The sequence below is a fragment of the Dama dama genome, chromosome 21 (assembly GCF_033118175.1).
Source record: "Dama dama isolate Ldn47 chromosome 21, ASM3311817v1, whole genome shotgun sequence".
NCBI lineage: Eukaryota > Metazoa > Chordata > Mammalia > Artiodactyla > Cervidae > Dama > Dama dama.
The window spans coordinates 26,111,767-26,132,809 of record NC_083701.1 but is presented as its reverse complement, the minus strand read 5'-3'; the positions used below and the strand labels follow the sequence as shown (position 1 = coordinate 26,132,809).

Sequence of the window (21,043 nt, the reverse complement as noted above, 5' to 3'; positions counted from 1 at the left end):
ATGACCAACCTAGACAGCATATTAAAAAGCAGAGACATTACTTTGCCAGCAAAGGTCTGTCTAGTCAAGGCTATGGTTTTTCCAGTGGTCATGTATGGATGTGAGAGTTGGACTATACAGAAAGTTGAGTGCCGAAGAATTGATGCTTTTGAACTGTGATGTTGGAGAAGACTCTTGAGAGTCCCTTGGACTGCAAGGAGATCCAACCAGTCCATCCTAAAGGAGATCAATCCTGGATGTTCATTGGAAGGACAGATGCTGAAGCTGAAACTCCAATACTCTGGCCGCCTGATACAAAGAGCTGACTCATTGGAAAAGACCCTGATGCTGGAAAAGATTGAGGGCAGGAGGAGAAGGGGACGACAGAGGATGAGATGGTTGGATGGCATCATCAACTCGATGGACATGGGTTTGGGTGGACTCCGGGAGTTGGTGATAGACGGGGAGGCCTGGCGTGCTGAGGTTCATGGGGTCACAAAGAGTCAGACATGACTGAGCAACTGAACTGAACTGAACTAACCTGGCTTATCTTCCCACATCCCATGCCAAATACTTCCATTCATCCCTATTCTGCTAGGAAGACCTTTGAAGGAAAGATGTCAGTGTGGGGGAGTTTGGTTCTAAGCAGCATAAGTAATAATCATATTCACTGCAATAATATATTGCTTTAACATTTCCCAAAGCACAGTTTTGATTAACCTTTAAACCTCTGTGCTATCTGAAGCCCTCTAACTTTCCAGTCCCATTACCCCCAAAGTGCTCTCAGTTCATCACAGGCACTGAAGCACAGTGACTTTGCTCTGTGAAACTGAACCAACACTAATATAAGGCAGAATATAAGATGAATACTTACCAACCCTGAATACTCACTGGAAGGACTGATGCTGAAGCTGAAGCAAAAATGTAGAGTGTGTGATGGATGAGGACTGAGCATTTAAGTCACCAGTAATAGTTATATCTGGATTTGCAGAATGTGCTGGAAATTTTCCTGACACTTGCATTAACTACCTTCTAATTTTGTGGAAAGGGGATCTCTGATGATGTTTTGTTTGGTCTAAATGAGGCAAAGCTGTAAAGAGTCCACCTGCCAATGCAGGAGACGCTGGTTCAAACCCTGGGTTGGGAAGATACTCCGGAGAAGGGAATGGTAACCTACTCCAGTATTCTTGCCTGGAAAGTCCCATGGACAGAGGAGCCTGGCGGGCTACAGCCCATGGAGTCACAAAGAATCAGACATGGCTGAGCAACTAAACAAGAGAAGGGCGTTTCTCATAAGTACCAGACCAGAGCTTTGTTAATAAAGCTTGGGTTCCTTGTGGACTGTGAGGGAAGACTCTCTTTTCCTCCTTGACTGCTATCACTTCTCCAGTAATTATTTAAGATCCAGACAGTAGGATGAAAACCAGGTGGTAGAGATTGTCTTGCTGTTTTCATTCTCTGTTATTTTACTAGTCACATGAAGGTTATAGCAGTCTTCTGTCATCCTTTTTAGCTTGGGTTGGTGGAAGTGCTGGCATTTTCCTTAATTTTTCTTTTCTTTCTTTCTCTTCCTTCTTTCTTTCTTCCCTTTTTTCTGTACTCTGCAGCTTGCAGTATCTTAGTTCCCTGACCAGGGATTGAGCCCAGCCCTTGGCAGTTGAAAGTGTGGAGTTCTAACCACTGAACGGATAGGAAATTCCCTCTTTCTTTCTATAATAGATTGTATTTTTTTAAGATCAGGTTTAGATTTACAGGAAAATTATGAAAATAGTACAGAAAAGTCTATAAAATTGGGCTTCCCAGGTGGCGCTAGAGTGCCAGTGCAGGAGACAAAAGAGATGGAGGTTCAATCCTTGGGTCGGGAAGATCCCCTGGAGAAACAAATGGCAACCCACTCCAGCATTCTTGCTTGGGAAATCCTATGGACAGAGGAGTCTGGTAGGCTACAGGCCATGGGGTTGCAAAGAGTTGGGCACATGACTGAGTGACTGAGCCTGAGCATGGAAAATTCACATCTAACCTAGCCCCAGTTTCCCGTGTTTTTAACATCTTAGTATGGTACATTGGCTGTAATTAGTTGTCCACTCTTGATACGCTAAGTCCTTATTTTATTGTTTATTTGTTTTCACCTACAGTCCCTTTTCTGTTCCAAGACCTCATCTGTAACACCACATTACATTTAATTCTCCTGTTTCCCTGGATTCCTCTTGGCTGTGACATTTTCTCAGGCTTTCTTTGTCTTTGATAACCTTGACAGTTTTGAGACGTACTGGTCAGATATTTTGTAGAGTATCCCTCTGTTAAGATTTGTCTGGTGTTTTCTTCATGGTTACAGTGGAGTTATGGCTTACTGGGAGGAAGAGCATAGAGGTGTAAAATGTTGTGTTCATCATATCATGTCCAGGCTGCCTGTATCAGCATGTCTGATGACTGCTTATGTTGGCCTGGTCACCTGACCGAGGTCGCATTGACCATGTTTCTCCATTGTCTGATCACCTGGCCCAGGTGCCATTGCCCACGTTTCTCCACTGCCTGGTATCCTGCACCATACTCTTTGAAACGAAATCACCATGAGCAGCACACAATCAAGGAGTGGGGACTCTGCATTTTTTAAACAAAAACACATAAGAAGTAGTTTTGGAAAAGCAGGTGTGAGTGATGGGATGTTACTGAATTAGGAGGAGTGGCAAAGAAACAAAAATGAAAACAAAAAGACTGAAAGCAGCCAACCTCAAAACATGCATTTCTGGTTTGTTTCAGAAAAAAATACTCCTTACTGTTGCTATGAGAAGTAAGAAAATCGTTTATTTGAACTTTGTAATTTGCGAAATCAAGATAGATTTCAACCTTGGCCTTTTTTTCTTGTTGGTTTTAATTACGGCAAACAGTTCTTATCTATTCCACTGTACACTTATCTGTACCACTGGGACGCCAAAGCTACAGTTGCAGCCAGAAATGGAAAGATTAAATTGGTCTGTCTTTCATTATTAATTGAAGAGTTATAGAACATTGCTTTCTTAAAGGCAGCACCTTGACATTACTGGGCAGTCCAAGTTCAATGCAAAGAAATAGAGGAAAACAATAGAATGAGAAAGACTAGAGATCTCTTCAAGAAAATTACAGATACCAAGGGAGCATTTCATGCAAAGATGGGTACAATAAAGGATAGAAACAGTATGGACCTAACAGAAGCAGAAGGTATTAAGAAGAGGTGGCAAGAATACACAGAAGAACTATACAAAAAAGATCTTAATGACCCAGACAACCACAACTGTGTGATCACTCACCTAGAGCCAGACATCATGGAGTGCAAAGTCAAGTGGGCCTTGGGAGGCATCACTATGAACAAAACTAGTGGAGGTGATGGAATTCCAGCTGAGTTATTTCAAATCCTAAAAGATGATGCTGTTAAAGTGCTTCACTCAATATGCCAGCAAATTTGAAAAACTCAGCAGTGGCCACAGGACTGGAAAGGGTATTTTCATTCCAATCCCAAAGAAAGGCAGTGCTAAAGAATGTTCAAACTACCACACAGTTGCATTCATTTCACATGCTAGCAAAGTAATGCTCAAAATTCTTCAAGCTAGGCTTCAATAGTATGTGAGCCGAGAACTTCCATATGTTCAAGCTGGATTTAGAAAAGGCAGAAGAACCAGAGATCAAATTGCCAACATCCATTGTATCATAGAAAAAGCGAGAGAATTCCAGAAAAAACATCTACTTCATTGACTACGCTAAAGCCTTCGACTGTGTGGATCACAACAAACTGTGGAAAATTCTTAAAGTTATGGGTATACCAGACCATCTCACCTACCTCCTGAGAAACCCATATGCAGATCAAGAAGCAATAGTTAGAACCGGACATGGGTCAACAGGCTGGTTCCAAATAGGAAAAGGAGTATGTCAAAACTGTATATTGTCACCCTACTTATTAACTTCTATGCAGAGTATCATGTGAAATGCCAGGCTGGATGAAGCACATGCTGGAATCAAGATTGCTGGGAGAAATATCAATAACCTCAGATAGGCAGATGACATCACCCTTATGGCAGAAAGTGAAAAAGAACCAAAGAGCCTCCTGATGAAGGTGAAAGAGAAGAGTGAAAAAGTTGGCTTAAAATTCAGCATTCAAAAAACTAAGATCATGGCATCTTGTCCTATCACTTCATGGCAAATAGATAGGGAAACAGTGGAAACAGTGACAGACTTTATTTTCTTGGGCTCCAAAATCACTGCAGATGTGATTGCAGCCGTGAAATTAAAAGACACTTTCTCCTTGGAAGAAAAGTTATGACCAACATAGACAGCATATTAAAAAGCAGAGACATTACTTTGCCAACAGAGGTCTGTCTAGTGAAAGCTATGATTTTTCCAGTGGTCATGTATGGATGTGAGAGTTGGACAGTAAAGAAGGCTGAGTGCTGAAGAGCTGATGCTTTTGAACTGTGGTGATGGAAAAGACTCTTGAGAGTCCCTTGGACTGCAAGGAGATCCAACCAGTCCATCCTAAAGGAGATCAGTCCTGAGTGTTCATTGAAAGGACTGATGGTAAAGCTGAAGCTGCTATACTTTGGCCACCTGTTGTGAAGAGCTGACTCATTAGGAAAAACCCTGATGCTGAGGAAGATTGAAGTTGGGAGGAGAAGGGGACAACAGAGGATGAGTTGGTTGGATGGCATCACAGACTCGATGGACATGAGTTTGAGCAAGCTCTGGGAGGTGGTGAAGGACAGGGAAGCCTGGCATGCTGCAGTCCATGGGGTTGTAGAGAGTCAGACATGACTGAGCGACTGAACAACAATAGCCAAGTTAATGAGAGCTCTGCATAGCTTAACTTGTCCTGGGTTGTTGTTTTCGTTGTTGTTCAGTCACCAAATCGTGTCTGACTCTTTCTGACCCCATGGACTGCAGCACATCTTTCTCCTGTGTCCTCCATTATCTCCCAGAGTTTGCTCAGATTCATGTCCATTGAGTCCATGATGCTCTCTAACCATCTCATCCTCCGCCGCTGCCTTCTCCTGTTGCCTTCAATCTTTGCCAACATCAGGGTCTTTTCCAATGAGTGGACTCTTCACATCAAGTGGACAAAATATTGGAGCTTAAGCTTCAGCATCAGTCCTTCCAATCAATAGTCAGGGTTGATTTCCTTTTAGATTGACTGGTTTGCACCTCCCAGAATATTGGAAATAAAAGCAAAAATAAACAAATGGGACCTAATGAAACTTAAAAGCTTTTGCACAACAAAGGAACCTATAAGCAAGGTGAAAAGACAGCCTTCAGAATGGGAGAAAATAATAGCAAATGAAGAAACAGACAAAGGATTAATCTCAAAAATATACAAGCAACTCCTACAGCTCAATTCCAGAAAAATAAATGACCCAATCAAAAAAATGGGCCAAAGATCTAAACAGACATTTCTCTAAAGAAGACATACAGATGGCTAATAAACACATGAAAAGATGCGCAACATCACTCATTATCAGAGAAATGCAAATCAAAACCTCAATGAGGTACCATTACACGCCAGTCAGGATGGCTGCTATCCAAAAGTCTACAAGCAATAAATGCTGGAGAGGGTGTGGAGAAAAGGGAACCCTCTTACACTGTTGGTGGGAATGCAAACTAGTACAGCCGCTATGGAGAACAGTGTGGAGATTCCTTAAAAAACTGGAAATAGAACTGCCATATGACCCAGCAATCCCACTCCTGGGCATACACACCAAGAAACCAGATCTGAAAGAGACACATGCACCCCAATGTTCATCGCAGCACTGTTTATAATAGCCAGGACATGGAAGCAACCTAGATGCCCATCAGCAGATGAATGGATAAGGAAGCTATGGTACGTATACATCATGAAATATTACTCAGCCATTAAAAAGAATTCATTTGAATCAGTTCTAATGAGATGAATAAAACGGGAGCCCATTATACAGAGTGAAGTAAGCCAGAAAGATAAACACCAATACAGTATACTAATGCATATATATGGAATTTAGAAGGATGGTAACGACAACCCAATATGCAAGACAGAAAAAGAGACACAGATGTACAGAAAGATTTTTGGACTCTATGGGAGAAGGTGAGGGTGGGATGATCTGAGAGAACAGCATCAAAACATGTATATTATCAAGTGTGAAACAGATCGCCAGTCCAGGTTGGATGCATGAGACAAGTGCTCGGGGCTGGTGCACTGGGATGACCCAGAGGGATGGGATGGGGAGTGAGGTGGGAGGGGCAATCGGGATGGGGAACACATGTAAATCCATGGCTGATTCATGTCAATATATGGCAAAAACCACTACAATATTGTAAAGTAATTAGCCTCCAACTAATAAAAATAAATGGAAAAAAAAAAAAAAAGATTGACTGGTTTGATCTTGCAGTCCAAGAAACTCCCGAGAGTCTTGTTCTGGGTTACCATTTCTATAATATTATAGACAGAGAGCTTCATTACTTCCCTCTAGTGGTCAGCTTTATAATTTTGAATTCTAGTTGGGAAAACTCAGCAAGAGAAGCTTCAAACTTACAGCGATCTTCCTTGATAATTTTCCTTCATATTTTAATATGGATGCTAAAAGGACAAGGTGTTTGAATTTTAGTGTGTCTTTTTGGATTAATTCTTAAATGAAGCAGTGTTTTCAGGAGGTAAGTAATTATAACTTGATTAAAATGTAAAGCGATGATTAGTATTCTCGGCAGAAGGTTTACCTAACTACTGTTATACTGAGAACCTCAGCGGCCATTTGATTTTAGCCAGGGAATTGAATTTGGCTTCTTGCGAGTGTTTTATCAACCCTGTAGAAGCAAGTGCGTATTCTAGATAAACTTGAAAACCACCGAGCTCTCTAGGGCTAAGAGTGAGAGAGTCCTCTAGAGTATTATTTGTCATTCCTTCACCGATAAAATTTTATCTGCAGTGCAGGAAATGGCCTTTTTAAAAAAGAGCTCCACATTGGCATTCATTACTCTACCATGCTTTAAAAAAGATGTAGTGCTTTTCATAGAATGCTATCTCTACATGTACTTAGAAAGTTGAACTAATTTACAGAATGTGAGACTGTCATTCTTGATGGAGATGGTGGGTGACACAGTACTGGAGTTATATAGGTACTCATCCTTTCAATGAGTTCTCATGTTTGTGACCAGATCTGGAGTTTCATTTCAGTGAGAGCCAGAGGGGATGTCATCTAAGGAACGCAACGAAATCAATTTGAAATCTGCAAGACCCCTCAGATGTGCTCCTGATCAGGACAGAAGCAGAACTTGAGAGGCACCGAGCCCTGCTTCTGTTGAGAAATAAGAAGGAAGGAATTCACACAGAGAACCTGGATTCACCAGTCATCTCCTTGTCCCTATCTGTGATACTCTTGTTGCATACCATGCCGCGTGGATAGGGTCAAGGCGAAGTTGATGTATCTTTGTTCTCCTGAACAGAAGTACCTTTAGTAACGAGGTTGCCTGTCTGTCTTTGCTTGTCCAGCTCCACCTGATCCACTGGAACTCCACCTTGTTTGGCAGCATTGATGAGGCTGTGGGGAAGCCCCATGGAATCGCTATCATCGCTTTGTTTGTCCAGGTAAACGGTCTCCTGCTAAGATTATTACATGGTTCAGAGATGCTTCTTTCTAATTCATTTTGCAGAAGGTTTTTTGTTCTCTCTCAGTTTTACTACTTAGAAGGGACATTAAGTGCTTATACAGAGAACATTGATAGTTTAAAAATAGAAAACTTGGGGCTTCCCTGGTAGCTCAGTGGTAAAGCATCTGCTTCCCAATGCAGGAGACACAGGTCAATCCCTGGTCCTGGAAGATCACATATGCCTTGGTCCAACTAAGCCCATGTGCCTCAACTATTGAGCATGTGCTCTAGGGCCTGGGAACAGCAACTGTTGAGCCCATGTGCTGCAACTGCTGAAGCCCAAGGGCCTTATAGCCTGTGCTCTATAAGAGAAGCCACGACAATGAGAGGCCTGGGGACCACAACTTGAGGGTAGCCCCTACTCAGAGCAACTAGAGAAAGCTTGTGTGTAGCAACAGAGACCCAGTACAGCCAAAAATAAAGAAATGAAATTTTAAAAAAAAATGTGGTCTCTGTGGATCAAGTTCAGCCATATTCACTGGTAGAAAATGGTTCACTGTGTTATCAGAAATTTTCTTCAGAATGGCATTCAGAGTCATTGGAGAAATGAATTAGAAAATGTCTCCTAAAGGCAGAATTCATTTTATTAATGAAAAAGAATTTCAGGAAATGTTTTTGCACCCTGCCTCACTGCAAAATCTAAGAAAAGTCAATAGTATAATCATGCAGTAGATTCCTTTAGCTACTTGTTATGAGTAATTTTCCTTCTAAGATGATTGGAAGTGCCTTGTAGAAAAACACTGATGAAATAAGACTGGTAAAGACCTTGGTGGATATAAAGTTTAGATTTGAGCTCTGTGGTGGGCAAAGAATATTATATGCATTGAGCGAAATATATCCCTGGAAGAGGGAATGACAACCCGCTCCAGTATTCTTGCCTGGAGAATCCCATGGACAGAGGAGCCTGGTGGGCTATAGTCCTTGGGGTTGCAAAGAGTTGGACACAACTGAGCATCTAACACGCTTACAGTAAAATGTACAAATTGGACCATATGCTTTCAAAGGTAAGATTTTAATTTCATCTGTCAGGTGACTCTTTTAAACTTTGTTGTATCATCATCTTGATGCAATAAAAGATTTAGAGATGAAAGAGACCCTGGAGGGGGTTCCCAGGTGGCTCAGGGGTAAAGAATCCTCCTGCCAATGCAGGGCATGAAGGAAGATCCAGATTATCTATGTGACGATGCCTTTCTCAAGAAAGAGCAATATCACAAAAACTGAGCACAGATGTTCATGGAGGAAAGAAGGGCTGATCCTGAGTGTCAGCTGAGGCAGAGAGGAAAGGACCACATCCAGGGCCTTGCACTTAGGACCAGAGGCTGGGAAAGCGGAGAGGAGCGTGTCCAGGCCGTGAGGATGGACTTCCCTTTCAAGAAACTTGACTCAAAGACAGAAGGGGTGATAACTAGCGGTGACGTGCACAGCGAGGTTCAATTTGTTTCATTTTGAGATCCAAGATGGGCCTGTGTTTTTATTCTGAGCAAAAAGAGCGAGTGCAGGACTTCCCTGGTGCTCCAGTGACTAAGACTCTGCCCTCCCAGTGCAGGGGGCCCGAGTTTGATCCCAGGTTGGGCAACTGGATACTGCAGGCTGCAGTTGAGAGTTTGCTTCCCGAAAACAAAAAAAAAGATCCCTCATGTCACAGCAAAGATCGAAGATCTTTCCTATCCCAACTAAGACCCAGTGTAGCCAAATAAATAATTATATATATATATTAAAAGCTAGTGCAGATATAGTTTGAAAATACTGCAGGAAAGGAGATGATCGATGTAGAAGAGCCCCAGAGGAAGCAGGGGGTGTCGGTTGAGAGTTTATGTGGATGCACTGATCCCGGACAGGAGGGGCCCCACCCTTTCTCCAAAACAGAGGGCTAGCAGGAAAGGGTGGGCACCAACAGCAAGCACTTTTAGGTGAAGAAAGACAGGAAATTAGGGGAGTTCATGCCTGATGACCTGTATTATCTCCCAGACATGCGCAGCAAAATTATTTATAGAGCAGAGGAAATGTGGGTGTGGGACTGAGTTTTGAAATAGCTCAGGAGGTGAATGACAACAGACTTGACCATCAGGGTGGGAGACCCTCTTGAGATTGGACATCACAGACAGTCTAGGACAGCGGACAGTGGGCTAGTCTCTCCATCCACCGCGAGGAGCAGAGAATTCTAGCAAATTAATTGTTGCATCGATAGGTTGCAGAGCAGATGATTTAGGAGGGCAGAGGGACTAGAAGATGGAGAGATGTCTTTCAGGGTAGGCAGGAAAGGAAAGAGACGGAGTCAAGAGGGACCCCAGGACTTGACTCCTTGTGATCAGTGAATAGGAAGAGAAAGAAGAGAGGAGAGGATGGATGGGTGGGCAGTTACCGTCAGAGGGGATGGTCTGTGGAGTTGTGGGTGTCAGAGTGAAAACAAATCCAAGATACATTCTCAGGATTGGTTGACAGAGATGGGATGGAGCTGAGGGACATGGACGAGGGGTCAAGAAAGAGGCCAGGGAGGGCATAGGTCACACCCAGGGATGCTGAAGTCCTCTGGGGTGACCGCAGGAGGGAACGACCATTGGTTGTGATGAGTGGATCAGTGAGTGATAGTTGAGCAGGATAGCATGGGAGGAAGGCGGTCCACTCGGAGGGGGCTGGCCTTGGGCTTGTGGAATAGAAGACCCATCAGAAGGTAACAGCCAGGCACTGGCCAGGGCTCTTAATCTCATCTTTGAGGGAGGCTGCACAGTGTCCACTCAAAAGCCTTGGAATGAAGACCTTGAGCAGATCCAGGAGGTGGCAGGGAGCTTGTCAAGGATGTGGCATTATCCCATTCCAGAGGGTGTGGTGGGAAGTAAGGGGATTAGCTGTAGAAGTTGAAAAATTCAGGGCTTTGCAGGGCTGAGGTTCTCGGAGAGGAAACTGACCAGAGGGCTAGCATTCTGGGCGGTGGTGAAAGATGGTGAAGGGCAGAGGTCAGAAGTTACCTGGTGGCGGGTGGACTCTTGGCCCCAGGTTGCGTTGTCACGCACAAACTGTTGTAGGATTTTAGGGACTGGGCTGTGCAGAGCATCATCCGTGTTTTCTTTTTGGTGGCTGTAACCTCTTCAGACAGGACTTTGACAAAGAAAGGAAGGAACGAGATAGAGCGATAGCTGGAGTTGGTTGCAAAATATAGTTATGTCCACGAAGTATAGAGCCTTTGTAGATAGAAAGAGGCAGTAATAGAGCTGTATTTGATGCTGTGTAGCATTCTGAGTAAGAGTGATCTGGGTGATAGTCACTGAGTTTCGATGCACCGTGCCCTATTCTAAGGTTTTTGTTTGACTGAGTCTTATTTTCAACTCTATCACTTTTAATCCTCCCTGCTGTATAGAGGAGAAAGCTGAAGGACAGAGAGGTTAGGTAAACTTGCTCAAGACTGAACAGTGAGTCAAGGTCAGAACCCAGCATCCGACGTAAGTGACCTTGTTCCTGGGCCACTAAACTGTGTGGCCTCACAGTGTTCAGATGTGGGCTGTTCAAAGAATTATGCTCTGATCAGAGATGCATGAAGTGACGACAGAGCCCACCTGTGGGTGTAAGCGTCCAAATACTATATTCTGCTTAAACCAGTACAACAGAAAGTGGGAGTGTTAGTTGCTCAGTCATGTCTGACTCCTTGTGACCCCGTGGACTGTAGCCTGCCAGGCTCCTCTGTCCATGGAATTTTCCAGGCAAGAGTGCTAGAGTGGGTAGGCATTTCCTTCTCTGGGTGATCTCCCTGATCTGGGATTGAACCCGGGTCTGCCACAGCGCAGGCAGATTCTTTACTGTCTGAGCCACCAATACAACAAAGGAGTCTGTTTTTCTCTGAAGGTGGGGTGCAGGCGTCTGCCTACAGGTCCACGCTTTGACACCAAGGAGTACATTTTGCCTAAGATACACACACACACACACACACACACACACACTAACTTAAGAGAATCCATTTTCTATTTCTAGAGCCTATCTCAGAAATTGCAAACACTTGGAAAATATAATCTTGATTGTTTGGAACTGATTGGCCTGTCTTAGGTTGTATAAGTTTCCTGTCACACCTCTTTCCTTTGATCCCCTTTGACCTAGTGTTTTTCCAAGTTGGTTCACAATGGAGAGAAACAGGGCATGTGAGCATGGTGACAGCTGTTGTAGGTCCTTGTGGATCATTCTCCAAAAATGTATGTGCAAGAGAAAAAGCAAACCATAACAAGGATTGTTTATCTGAGGCTATAAATGGTCTCTGTTGTGACTGCCTTTCATTAGCATGGACAGAAACTGTTAAAACTTGACTGAAAAGTAGAAATGAGATTATGCTTATAATTTTTAAAGTTAGAATCAAGAATACTTCACATCATATTCTTTTTAAAGTCTCAAATTCCTTGGGACATTTTAGGCACTGAAAATATGTAATGATATGTACTGCTTTAAAATAGAAAGTTACAAACAGCACATTCTTATTTATTTAAGAATAAATAGGTGATTATAGAGTTATGTCCAATGATAATCAATAAGTGTCTTGATTTCAGTGACTTTAGCGTATGAAATCACATACTTATTTTTTGAAGTTAATAAAAGTTTTTCAACATGAATACAGTCTTTGTAGTAATGATCTAGAAATGCTAAAAGTAAAAATAGAAGGCTTTGGGTGTGTGTGAAAAATTCTAATTCAGAAATATCCTCGAAACTTTTATATTACAGTGTCATGTGATTATATATATATAAACATAAATATATTTATAAGTATATAAATATAAATATGTAGCACAGTGGGTAAAATCTATACCTAGCAAGGTGAATTTAAAATAGATTCTTGGAAATGCCCAGGAACATATCTAATACTTTCTTGTACTTTAATTGTCTTTAGTTGACCTATTTATTAAGAAGTAAGTCTTGTAGTCCCAAGAAGGACTTTCAGGTGAACTTGAACTTCTCTTCAGTTGGTTATTTTACTTATAATGCTTAGTAGCTATGATTTATACTTTATACATTGCAGATCGGAAAAGAGCACGTGGGTCTGAAGGCTGTGACTGAAATCCTCCAGGATATTCAGTACAAGGTAAGTCATTCTCTAAAAGAAAATAAAAATACTGGTTATGTAAGAGCCTTTCATGTCTGTTCTCAGGCTTGGGGATTCCCTAAAAGGACTCAGACAAGCTGTTAGTCTCCTAGTTGTGGTTTATTCCCCTGGAAGGATACAGGTCAAAAGTCAGCACAGTGAAAAGGTGGATGGGTCGCAGTCCTGGAGAAACCAGGCACAAACTCTCAGACGTCCCCTCCCAGTGGAGTTGCCTGGGAGCACACCTGATTTTCCCAGCAGTGATGTCACAGCACTTGTGAAGCGTTACCAGCCTGGAAAGTTTACCCGAGCCTTGGTGTCCAGGGATTTTATCGGGGGTCAGTTATGCCTGGGCAGTGCCTCGGGGACTGACCTCAGCTGTGCTGACTCCAAGCCTCCCACCCCCATCCTGAGCAAAACCAGGCTTCTACCATAAATTACTTTGTTGGGATAAACTTATCTGGTCCAACTGGTACAGCCTGTCCAAGGCCTCAGGCTCACAGAGCCACTCTTATCAGGCGGCTTATTCCAAGGACTCAGAGATGATCTCCCAGGAGGCAGCCAAGGGCCAGGTTTGAAGACAGGACTTTTTGGGGGGGGGGATTGTGTAGGATTGGAGCAACCCAGGCCTCCTGAGTACCTCTTTCTGCCCTCTGGATATAGGAAGGTGGTATAAATGAAAGAAATAAAAATTGTGGCAACCACACTTCAGAGTATTTGTGTGAGAAGAAAAGCAACAGAAGCTCACATAAATCATAAGATGATACCTCCCAGAGAAGGTGACTTAGGTTGATTTGCCCGAGTGGCTCAGCAGGTAAAGAGTCCGCCTGCAGGACAGGAGACACAGGAGACCCAGGTTCGATCCTGGGTCAGGAAAATCTGAAGGAAATGGTGATGCACTCCAGTATTCTGGAGTCTATGGGGTCGCAGAGAGTCGACACGACTAGGCAACTGAGCCCGTACATCCTGTGCCGCCAAGAGGTTAGACACTGAGAGCCGAGTTTCAGCAGGAAAGTTGTTTCTAAAGAATCCCTGGGTCAAGGCCCACAATTCTACGCCAGGAGCAGGAAGGGCAGTGACGTGGGGCAGACAGACACTGGACAATTTTAAGTTCCACACCAGGGATTATGGGGAAATTCCTGAGCTGTGGCCACCGTGAAATAGCTACAGACTCAGAGCAGGAACGTCTTGTTGGAACCAAGCCCTGTCACTCCAGTGAGAAGACAGATTGGCACACCCACAAACCTATGGGGTCTGGCATTCAGAAAAGACTTCAGGGCTTTCCATGGTGGGTTCAGTGATTTAAGGATCCACGCTTCCATTGCAAGGGGCATGGGTTTGATCCCTGGTCAGGGAAGTAAGATCCCACATGTGCAGTGTGGCCAATAAGAAAAAACTTCAACCTCTATTTTTAGTGCTTATAAATGTTCTTATTCTAAAATTTTGTGTTAACATGGGGTTCATTATTTTCTTTTTTTCAGGGGAAGTCCAAAACAATACCCTGCTTTAATCCTAACACTTTATTACCAGGTAAGCATTTATTTGGTTGCATCGGGTGAATTTTAACTGTGGCTGTGACTGCATTGTTTTTCTCAGAATAAACACAACTGTATCTTACGAGTTAATAAGCTTTCTTTATAATTAATATTCTTTGTAGTTGTTACCAGTTTCAGATTGTTGTAAACTTGGGAGTAAATTTTTTGAGATAATAAACATTTTACCACTGAGCTTCCCTGGTGGCTCAGATAGTAAAGAATCCACCTGCAGTGCAGGGGGTGAGGGTTTGATCCTTGAGTGGGAAGATCCCCTGGAGGAGGGCATGGCAACCCACTCCAGTGTTCTTGCCTGGAGAGTTCCATGGACAGAGGAGCCTGGTGGGCTACAGTCCATGAGGTCACAAAGAGTTGGACACAATTTAGCACACACAAACATACACACACACATCTGGTATAGTATATCAAGTGTTTATATATCTAGTTTATATAACCATATTTAAATATGTGTAGGAATTCATTGATACAAAATCACTATAAATAATAGAGGATACATCATGTTCTCTATCGGAGAAGGCAATGGCAACTCACTCCAGTACTCTTTCCTGGAAAATCCCTTAGACAGAGGAGCCTGGTAGACTGCAGTTCATGGGGTCGTGAAGAGTTGGACATGACTGAGCAACTTCACTTTCACTTTTCACTTTCAAGCATTGGAGAAGGAAATGGCAACCCACTCCAGTGTTCTTGCCTGGAGAATCCCAGGGACGGGGGAGCCTGGTGGGCTGCCGTCTATGGGGTCGCACAGCGTCAGACACGACTGAAGTGACTTGGCAGCAGCAGCAGCATGTTCTCTACTGATTGTTTTCTTCATATGATTAATTTAAAAATATATATGTGAGACTCCAGTTTAAAAATGACATCTGTCTGAGACATGTTGTCTGGACAGTTTGTAATTTTGAAAATGATTGTTGGACTCTTCCAAATTATTTTTCTTTAACTCGTCTTTCCGTGACTGGTCCTTGCCATGGCACAGACCCCTTGCTGCGTGATTACTGGGTCTATGAAGGCTCTCTCACCATCCCGCCCTGCAGTGAAGGTGTGACCTGGATATTATTCCGATACCCTCTGACGATATCCCAGCTACAGGTGAGAGGAGGGCTTTAACCTTCCAGGACGAAGTTTTGCATTAAAGGGTAAATTTTCTGTCTGTAAAAGGGAAATGTCTGTTTCATGTTCTTGCTCCTTTCGGCTCAATTAGATTGGTCACATCTCTTCAGATAAAGTTAAATGTCTTGAGCCAGTGAAAGCAGTTGAAAGGTCAAGGATGAACAAACCCCAGCTCCCATTTACCATCTGTACTTTAAAAGTCAGTTTTTATAGAGTAAATAGAAGTCAGTGAAATACCCGAACTGTTCATTAGTCTACTTACTGCTTCATGTGGGATTTCTCAGGTATTGGAGAGGAGAAAGCTCTTGGAGGTGAGGTGAGAACACTGGTTATTTCTGTAAGTCACACTTGGGCTTTGTAACAGCTCTTTCTTGGCTTATACAGGAAAATTCTGTATGGAGCGGGTGGGGGACCTAGAAAGAATGCCCTGTGAAGTTCTGGATTGTTCTCTAGCCCACTTTTGGTCTGCTGTCTCCCACCTTGGGTGCAGCATAGGTGCTCTAGATGCTAATGCAGTGTGTGAGGTGCCAAGGTGGATTGTCACTGGGATGTTACCGGTGGGGCAGGATGCAAGGTCACTACAATGTGTTTAAACGTTGATTTTGATGTTATCAGTATTATAATATTTGATACTAACTCCAGTATCAGTGTAGCCCATGATATTTGTTAATGCTAAGAAGACAATGTTATTAATGATCAATCTCAAAAGACTTAGGCAATATGCTAAATAAATAAACCGAGTTTCCTATAGAAATTCTTTATAAACTTTTATTATACCTCTTATATTTTATAACAAGTTCAAGTTTACTCACTATTCAGAAAAGCTTCCTTTTGTTTGTCCTTAAATCTTTAAAACACCTCTTTCAGCTTTGAACAGTTTCTTCTTATTTCTCTTTTTCTGAGGATTAATTTTAAAAGATACCCATTCAGCATCTTCATTGTTTCATTATTTTAGAAACTTTGATCACACCACCTTTGGGCCATCCTGTTTTTAATACGACAAATCCCAATTCCTTTATCTATTCAGTCATTTCTTTTTTTTCTTATGAGAAACTATTCCTGAGTGCCAACCAGACATGGAGGATTCAGAGATTAAAACACAGTGTTTATTCTTAAAAAGTTCACTGTGGAGTTGAGGAGGCAGATGTTCTTACAGGCAACTATGTTGTGTCATAAGTAAGGAGCTCTGAAAACATATAGGACCAAAACCCAGTTCAGACTGGAAGGTTCAGGGAATAACTCCTGAAAAATATTAGGAGTTAGTCTATTAAAGGAGAGGGAAAAAATTAGAAATTTGAGTTGAATGTTAAGAATAGAGGTTTGGACTAATGAGATATAGATGGAATTTAACAGCAGATGGTAGCTGCTGTAACAAATATACCCCAAAACTTCTGTGACTGGGGACTTCCCTGGTGGTCCAGTGGTCGGGACTTTGCCTTCCAATGCAGGGGGTATGGGTTCTTTCCCTGATTGTAGAGCTAAGACCCCACATGTTTCAGGGCCCAAAAAACCAAAGCATAAAACAGAAGCAATATTATAATAGATTCAATAAAGATTTTAAAAATGGTTCACATCACAAAAATCTTAAAAAATTTTCAATGACTTATCACAGTAAGAATTTATTTTTTTTTACACTCATAAAATCCAACAGATGTATTTTTGCTTCACAGTCAAGGCTTTTCTCTGTGTAGTCACTCAGGGAAAGGGGTTGCAGGACACTCTGCCATCTTTAATACCTCTCTTCTCTTAGGTGTGGGCATATAGTGAGCAGGAGGGGAAAGCGTGGGGGAGGGCCTGAAGGGAGACTGCTTTCTAAAGACTAGACTGAGAAATGGAGAACACCATTTATGCTTCCATTCTATTGGCAGGAACGCAGCACATGGCCACACCTGGTTGTAGGGGAAGCTGAAAAGTGAATTCTAGCTTTGTGCCCAGGAAAAAGAAATGGATTTGATGGTCTGTTCAGCTCAAGTTGAGAAAGAGACAAGATAGCCCAGCTGAGTGCAAAACCTCAGTGCAGGCGGAGGAGACAGGGAGTCAGGGGCTTTGCCCACGGGCCTTGGGGACAGCCAGGAGGGAGTGATGTCCTGGGATCCGGGACAGGAGAGAGGATTTCCAAGTTGTGGAGAAGGGAAGTGAACAGTGACAAATGCTACAGAGACTCTAAATGAGATGCGTGCAGCTCATCCAGGTAGAAAATACAGTAAGTCCCCTACATACGAAGCTTTAAGTTGTGAACTTTCAAGATGCGAATGTGCCCCTGTATGCCAGCAGTTGTGCTATGCTACAGTACTTTTCAAGGTACTGTACTGTTAAGTTAAAACTTTTTTCTTTTTTGTGTTTGTTTATATATCATTTCTGTGAAAAGTATTATAAACCTATTAGAGCAGTACTATATAGCCAGTTGTATTAGCTGGGTCCCTGGGCTAACTTTGTAGAACTTACAAACAAACTGGACTTACCAACGTGCTCTTGGAACAGAACTCTTTCCTCTGTAGGAAACTTACGTAACCACGCCTTGTAAACACATGTCCGGGGAGCCACTGCTCACTTCTCACTCTTCACTCTTTTTTTAAAAGTTAATTTCCTTGTCTGTGATGGGTCTTTGTTGCTATACATGGGCTTTCTCTAGTTGTGGTGCAAGGGCTTCTCATTGCAATGGCATCTTTTGTTGCAGAGCACAGGCTGCAGGGCGCACGGTTTCAGAAGTTACTGCATGTGGAGAAGAAGCCAGTAGTTCTGGTTCTTGGACTCTAGAGCTGAGGAACCGTAGTTGTGGCTCATGGACTTAGTTGCCTCTCGGCATATGGGATCTTCCCGGACCAGGGATAAAGCCCGTGTCCCCTGCATTGGCAGGCAGATTCTTATCCGCAGCCAGGGAAGTCTTCACCCTTGACTCTTGTTTCATGCCCCGGTGTGTTCACTGGTGGATCTTGGTGCTTCTCTGTTGCTGAGCTTTGGCTTATGATCTCCAGTATCCTTCCTCCACCATCCCTTCCTTTATGCTGCTCTGGCTGCTGTAGGTCCACACCCCAGCCCATCCAGCCAGTTTGCCATGGAGAAAGCCATCATCTCTTTTCAGAGTTGCCATCATGCAAGAAAAGATTCATGAACAGGGACTATCATTGCCAGTTAACTGAATCATTAACTGAAGTGAGATGTTTCTGTAGAGCATTGAGCTGAAAGGGACCCAGGATAAGAGTTTCAACTGCGTTAGTCACAGGGGAGGGGTCAGATTGGCAGAGGAAGCAGAAGCAGCTTACGGTCTGCAGTCACATTTGTTTAGCAGTTTAGGGGCAATTTTCTAAAAGTAAGTCAAATCTTTAATGAAAAATGACGTTTTCCTCTATAACCACAATAAATGTCTATTTGTTGAAAGTCAGTTTGAATGAACCTGGCTGAGCCACAGAAAATTCTCAATTCCACTTAGAATTCCACATAGGATTCTCTCGCTAGTACAGTATTGGGGATGTTAACCAATAGTCTATAATGTGATGATTTACTTCCACGTCATCCAGTAAATTATGCAACAACCCAGAGACAACGCCTCATGCCTTTTGGTCTTGCAGGCTTCAAAGGGAGCCTTGCTTTGTACCACCCCCCTGAGGGAGGCCAGTGATAAAGTCTAACCCTAACTCACTAAGTCGTGCTCCTCAATTACTGGGAAATAAAATGTGTCTTCCTCAAAGGGAGTCAAAGGCAAAGGAATGTGTATTTGAAGGAATAATTTCAACTGCTCTTGTAAATGGATAGCTTTCCAGTTAGCTTTTCAAGAAAAGAAGAGGTAGGTGCTGTTAGTGAAGAGTTGCATTGCAACATCTGTTCAGAGAGCAGGAGTGTGGAAGTGGACACACACACACTCACATGGACATTAAATTGCAATTTAGAGTGATTTAGGGGAAAAAAATTGTAATCTTAGGAGAAAATGAATCAGTCTGTCCTTGATTTGAATGTTTCACTGTTGCTGCTCATATAGTTCCAGAGAAAGCAGAGTCCAAAATAGAGAAGGTCCAGAGAGGGCAGTAAAAATGAGAGGAACTAAAGGGCAAAGGTGTGATTCTAGAATCAAGACCAAGAATTGAGGAGCCTCACCTTGTTGCACTTGAAGAGGAGCCCAGAAACATAGATACAGAGGCAGAGAGAGAGAGGATTGATACAGAAAATAACAAAAGGAATAGCAAATGGCAGGTGGATGGCTATGGCTACTAAGCTGATTGTATTGAGAAACAAAACTTTGTATTGAAGATATAGTGTGTCCTCTTATAGGGGTAACATGTGTAACTAAGTAGCTGGGTGTTATGGGCTTCCCTGGTGGCTCAGCCTTAAAGAATCTACCTGCCAATGCAGGAGATGCGGGTTCCATCCTCTGCTTGCTAGTCCAGGAGAAGGAGTCGGTGCGTATAGTGTAGTACTGACAGTTGAGCCCATCGTGAACCATTTACATCTTCCTGAGCACTAGAATCCTGGTGTCTGGGACTGGGAGCCCCTGATTGGTTGGTTAACTTTTCGTGTTGTTCTGGTTAGCAGACTATGCTATGGGAAGAAACCCACACAATTGAATGGATTTGGATAAGTGTAATTTAAAACATTTTAAAAAGTGATCTGTTAACTATTGTCACTGGCCTGCCAATGCAGGAGACGTGGGTTCAATCCCTGGGTTGGGAAGATCCTCTGGAGAAAAATGGCAACCCACTCCAGTATTCTTACCTGGAGAATCCCATGGACAGAGGAACCTGGTGGGCTATAGTCCATGGGGTTGCAAAGAGTCGGACATGACTTAGTAAACAACAACAGCAATTCATGTATTATTATGAATTTCCTGATGATAAAGGAAAATAAGATGAGACTTTTATGTGTTAGTTTTCTCTTTTAACATGATGACACATAAGATGTAAATCAAAACAAGTCTATTACAAAATGTGCGTAGGACCCCAGGAACTACTAAAAGTAATGTGTGCCAAACTTCAGACCTTAGAAATTAGCCTATTAACTACTCTCATGAAGAAAGCAGTTTTAAAGCTGAACTTTGAGTGAATCATCAAGGTCAGACGTCAGCGAAGGTTGGAATGAACGTCTTAGACCAACGGTCGTGCCACCCAGTTTAGAGAACAGTGGCTGCTCAGCTTTCTACCTTCACGGGTGAGGACGTGTCTCCCAAGTGTTAAATCTCTCTCCTCTCCATCTCTCTCTTTTAAATTGGCTGAACACAAATACCATGTTTAAGTAGAGGAGCATTAAAAATCGATGAACTCGTATGTACTGATTGATAATGATGGCCCCTGTATGGCCCTGACATTTGAATTTAGCTGAAGACTTTTATCTCGGATTATCATTCTCCTCCTGTCTCACTCCGTCTCATTTTGGTGTGCAATAACAGAGTGCGCACTCGAAACCATTTGAAGTGACTAAAGGGTTCTGAGGGGTGGTTACTTCAGAAAAATTGGCATTTCAGAGAGATGTGTTTTTTCCCCTGTCTTTGTTGATGTTTGAAGTCTTCAAAGCATCACTCTGATCAGAGAAAAACATTTCTTGTGAAGCAGTTCTCTCCGAGAAGGCAGTGATTGGAGACTGGCCGGCTATTGACTCAGATCTTCTCTTCTAGAAGAAGTTGTTTTCACAGAAGTTGTTTCAGGCTGAGGCCTGGGGCTTGAAAGATTTAGCTTCAGTTCAGAATACATAAATATAAAGTTAACTCAGCTTTGCAATA

General features: G+C 42.8%; 1 protein-coding gene across 4 annotated transcripts in view; it reads left to right on the top strand.

Moving 5' to 3' along the window:
- CA8 (carbonic anhydrase 8) overlaps nucleotides 1-21,043 on the top strand; it is an 85,166-nt gene that overhangs the window by 43,521 nt on the left and 20,602 nt on the right. For all 4 annotated transcript variants that reach the window (XM_061123359.1, XM_061123361.1, XM_061123360.1 and 1 more), the window contains exons 4-7: nucleotides 7,463-7,558; nucleotides 12,614-12,676; nucleotides 14,158-14,206; nucleotides 15,203-15,315. In XM_061123359.1, the coding sequence (XP_060979342.1) occupies nucleotides 7,463-7,558; nucleotides 12,614-12,676; nucleotides 14,158-14,206; nucleotides 15,203-15,315 (321 nt within the window). The remainder of the gene's footprint in view (nucleotides 1-7,462; nucleotides 7,559-12,613; nucleotides 12,677-14,157; nucleotides 14,207-15,202; nucleotides 15,316-21,043) is intronic.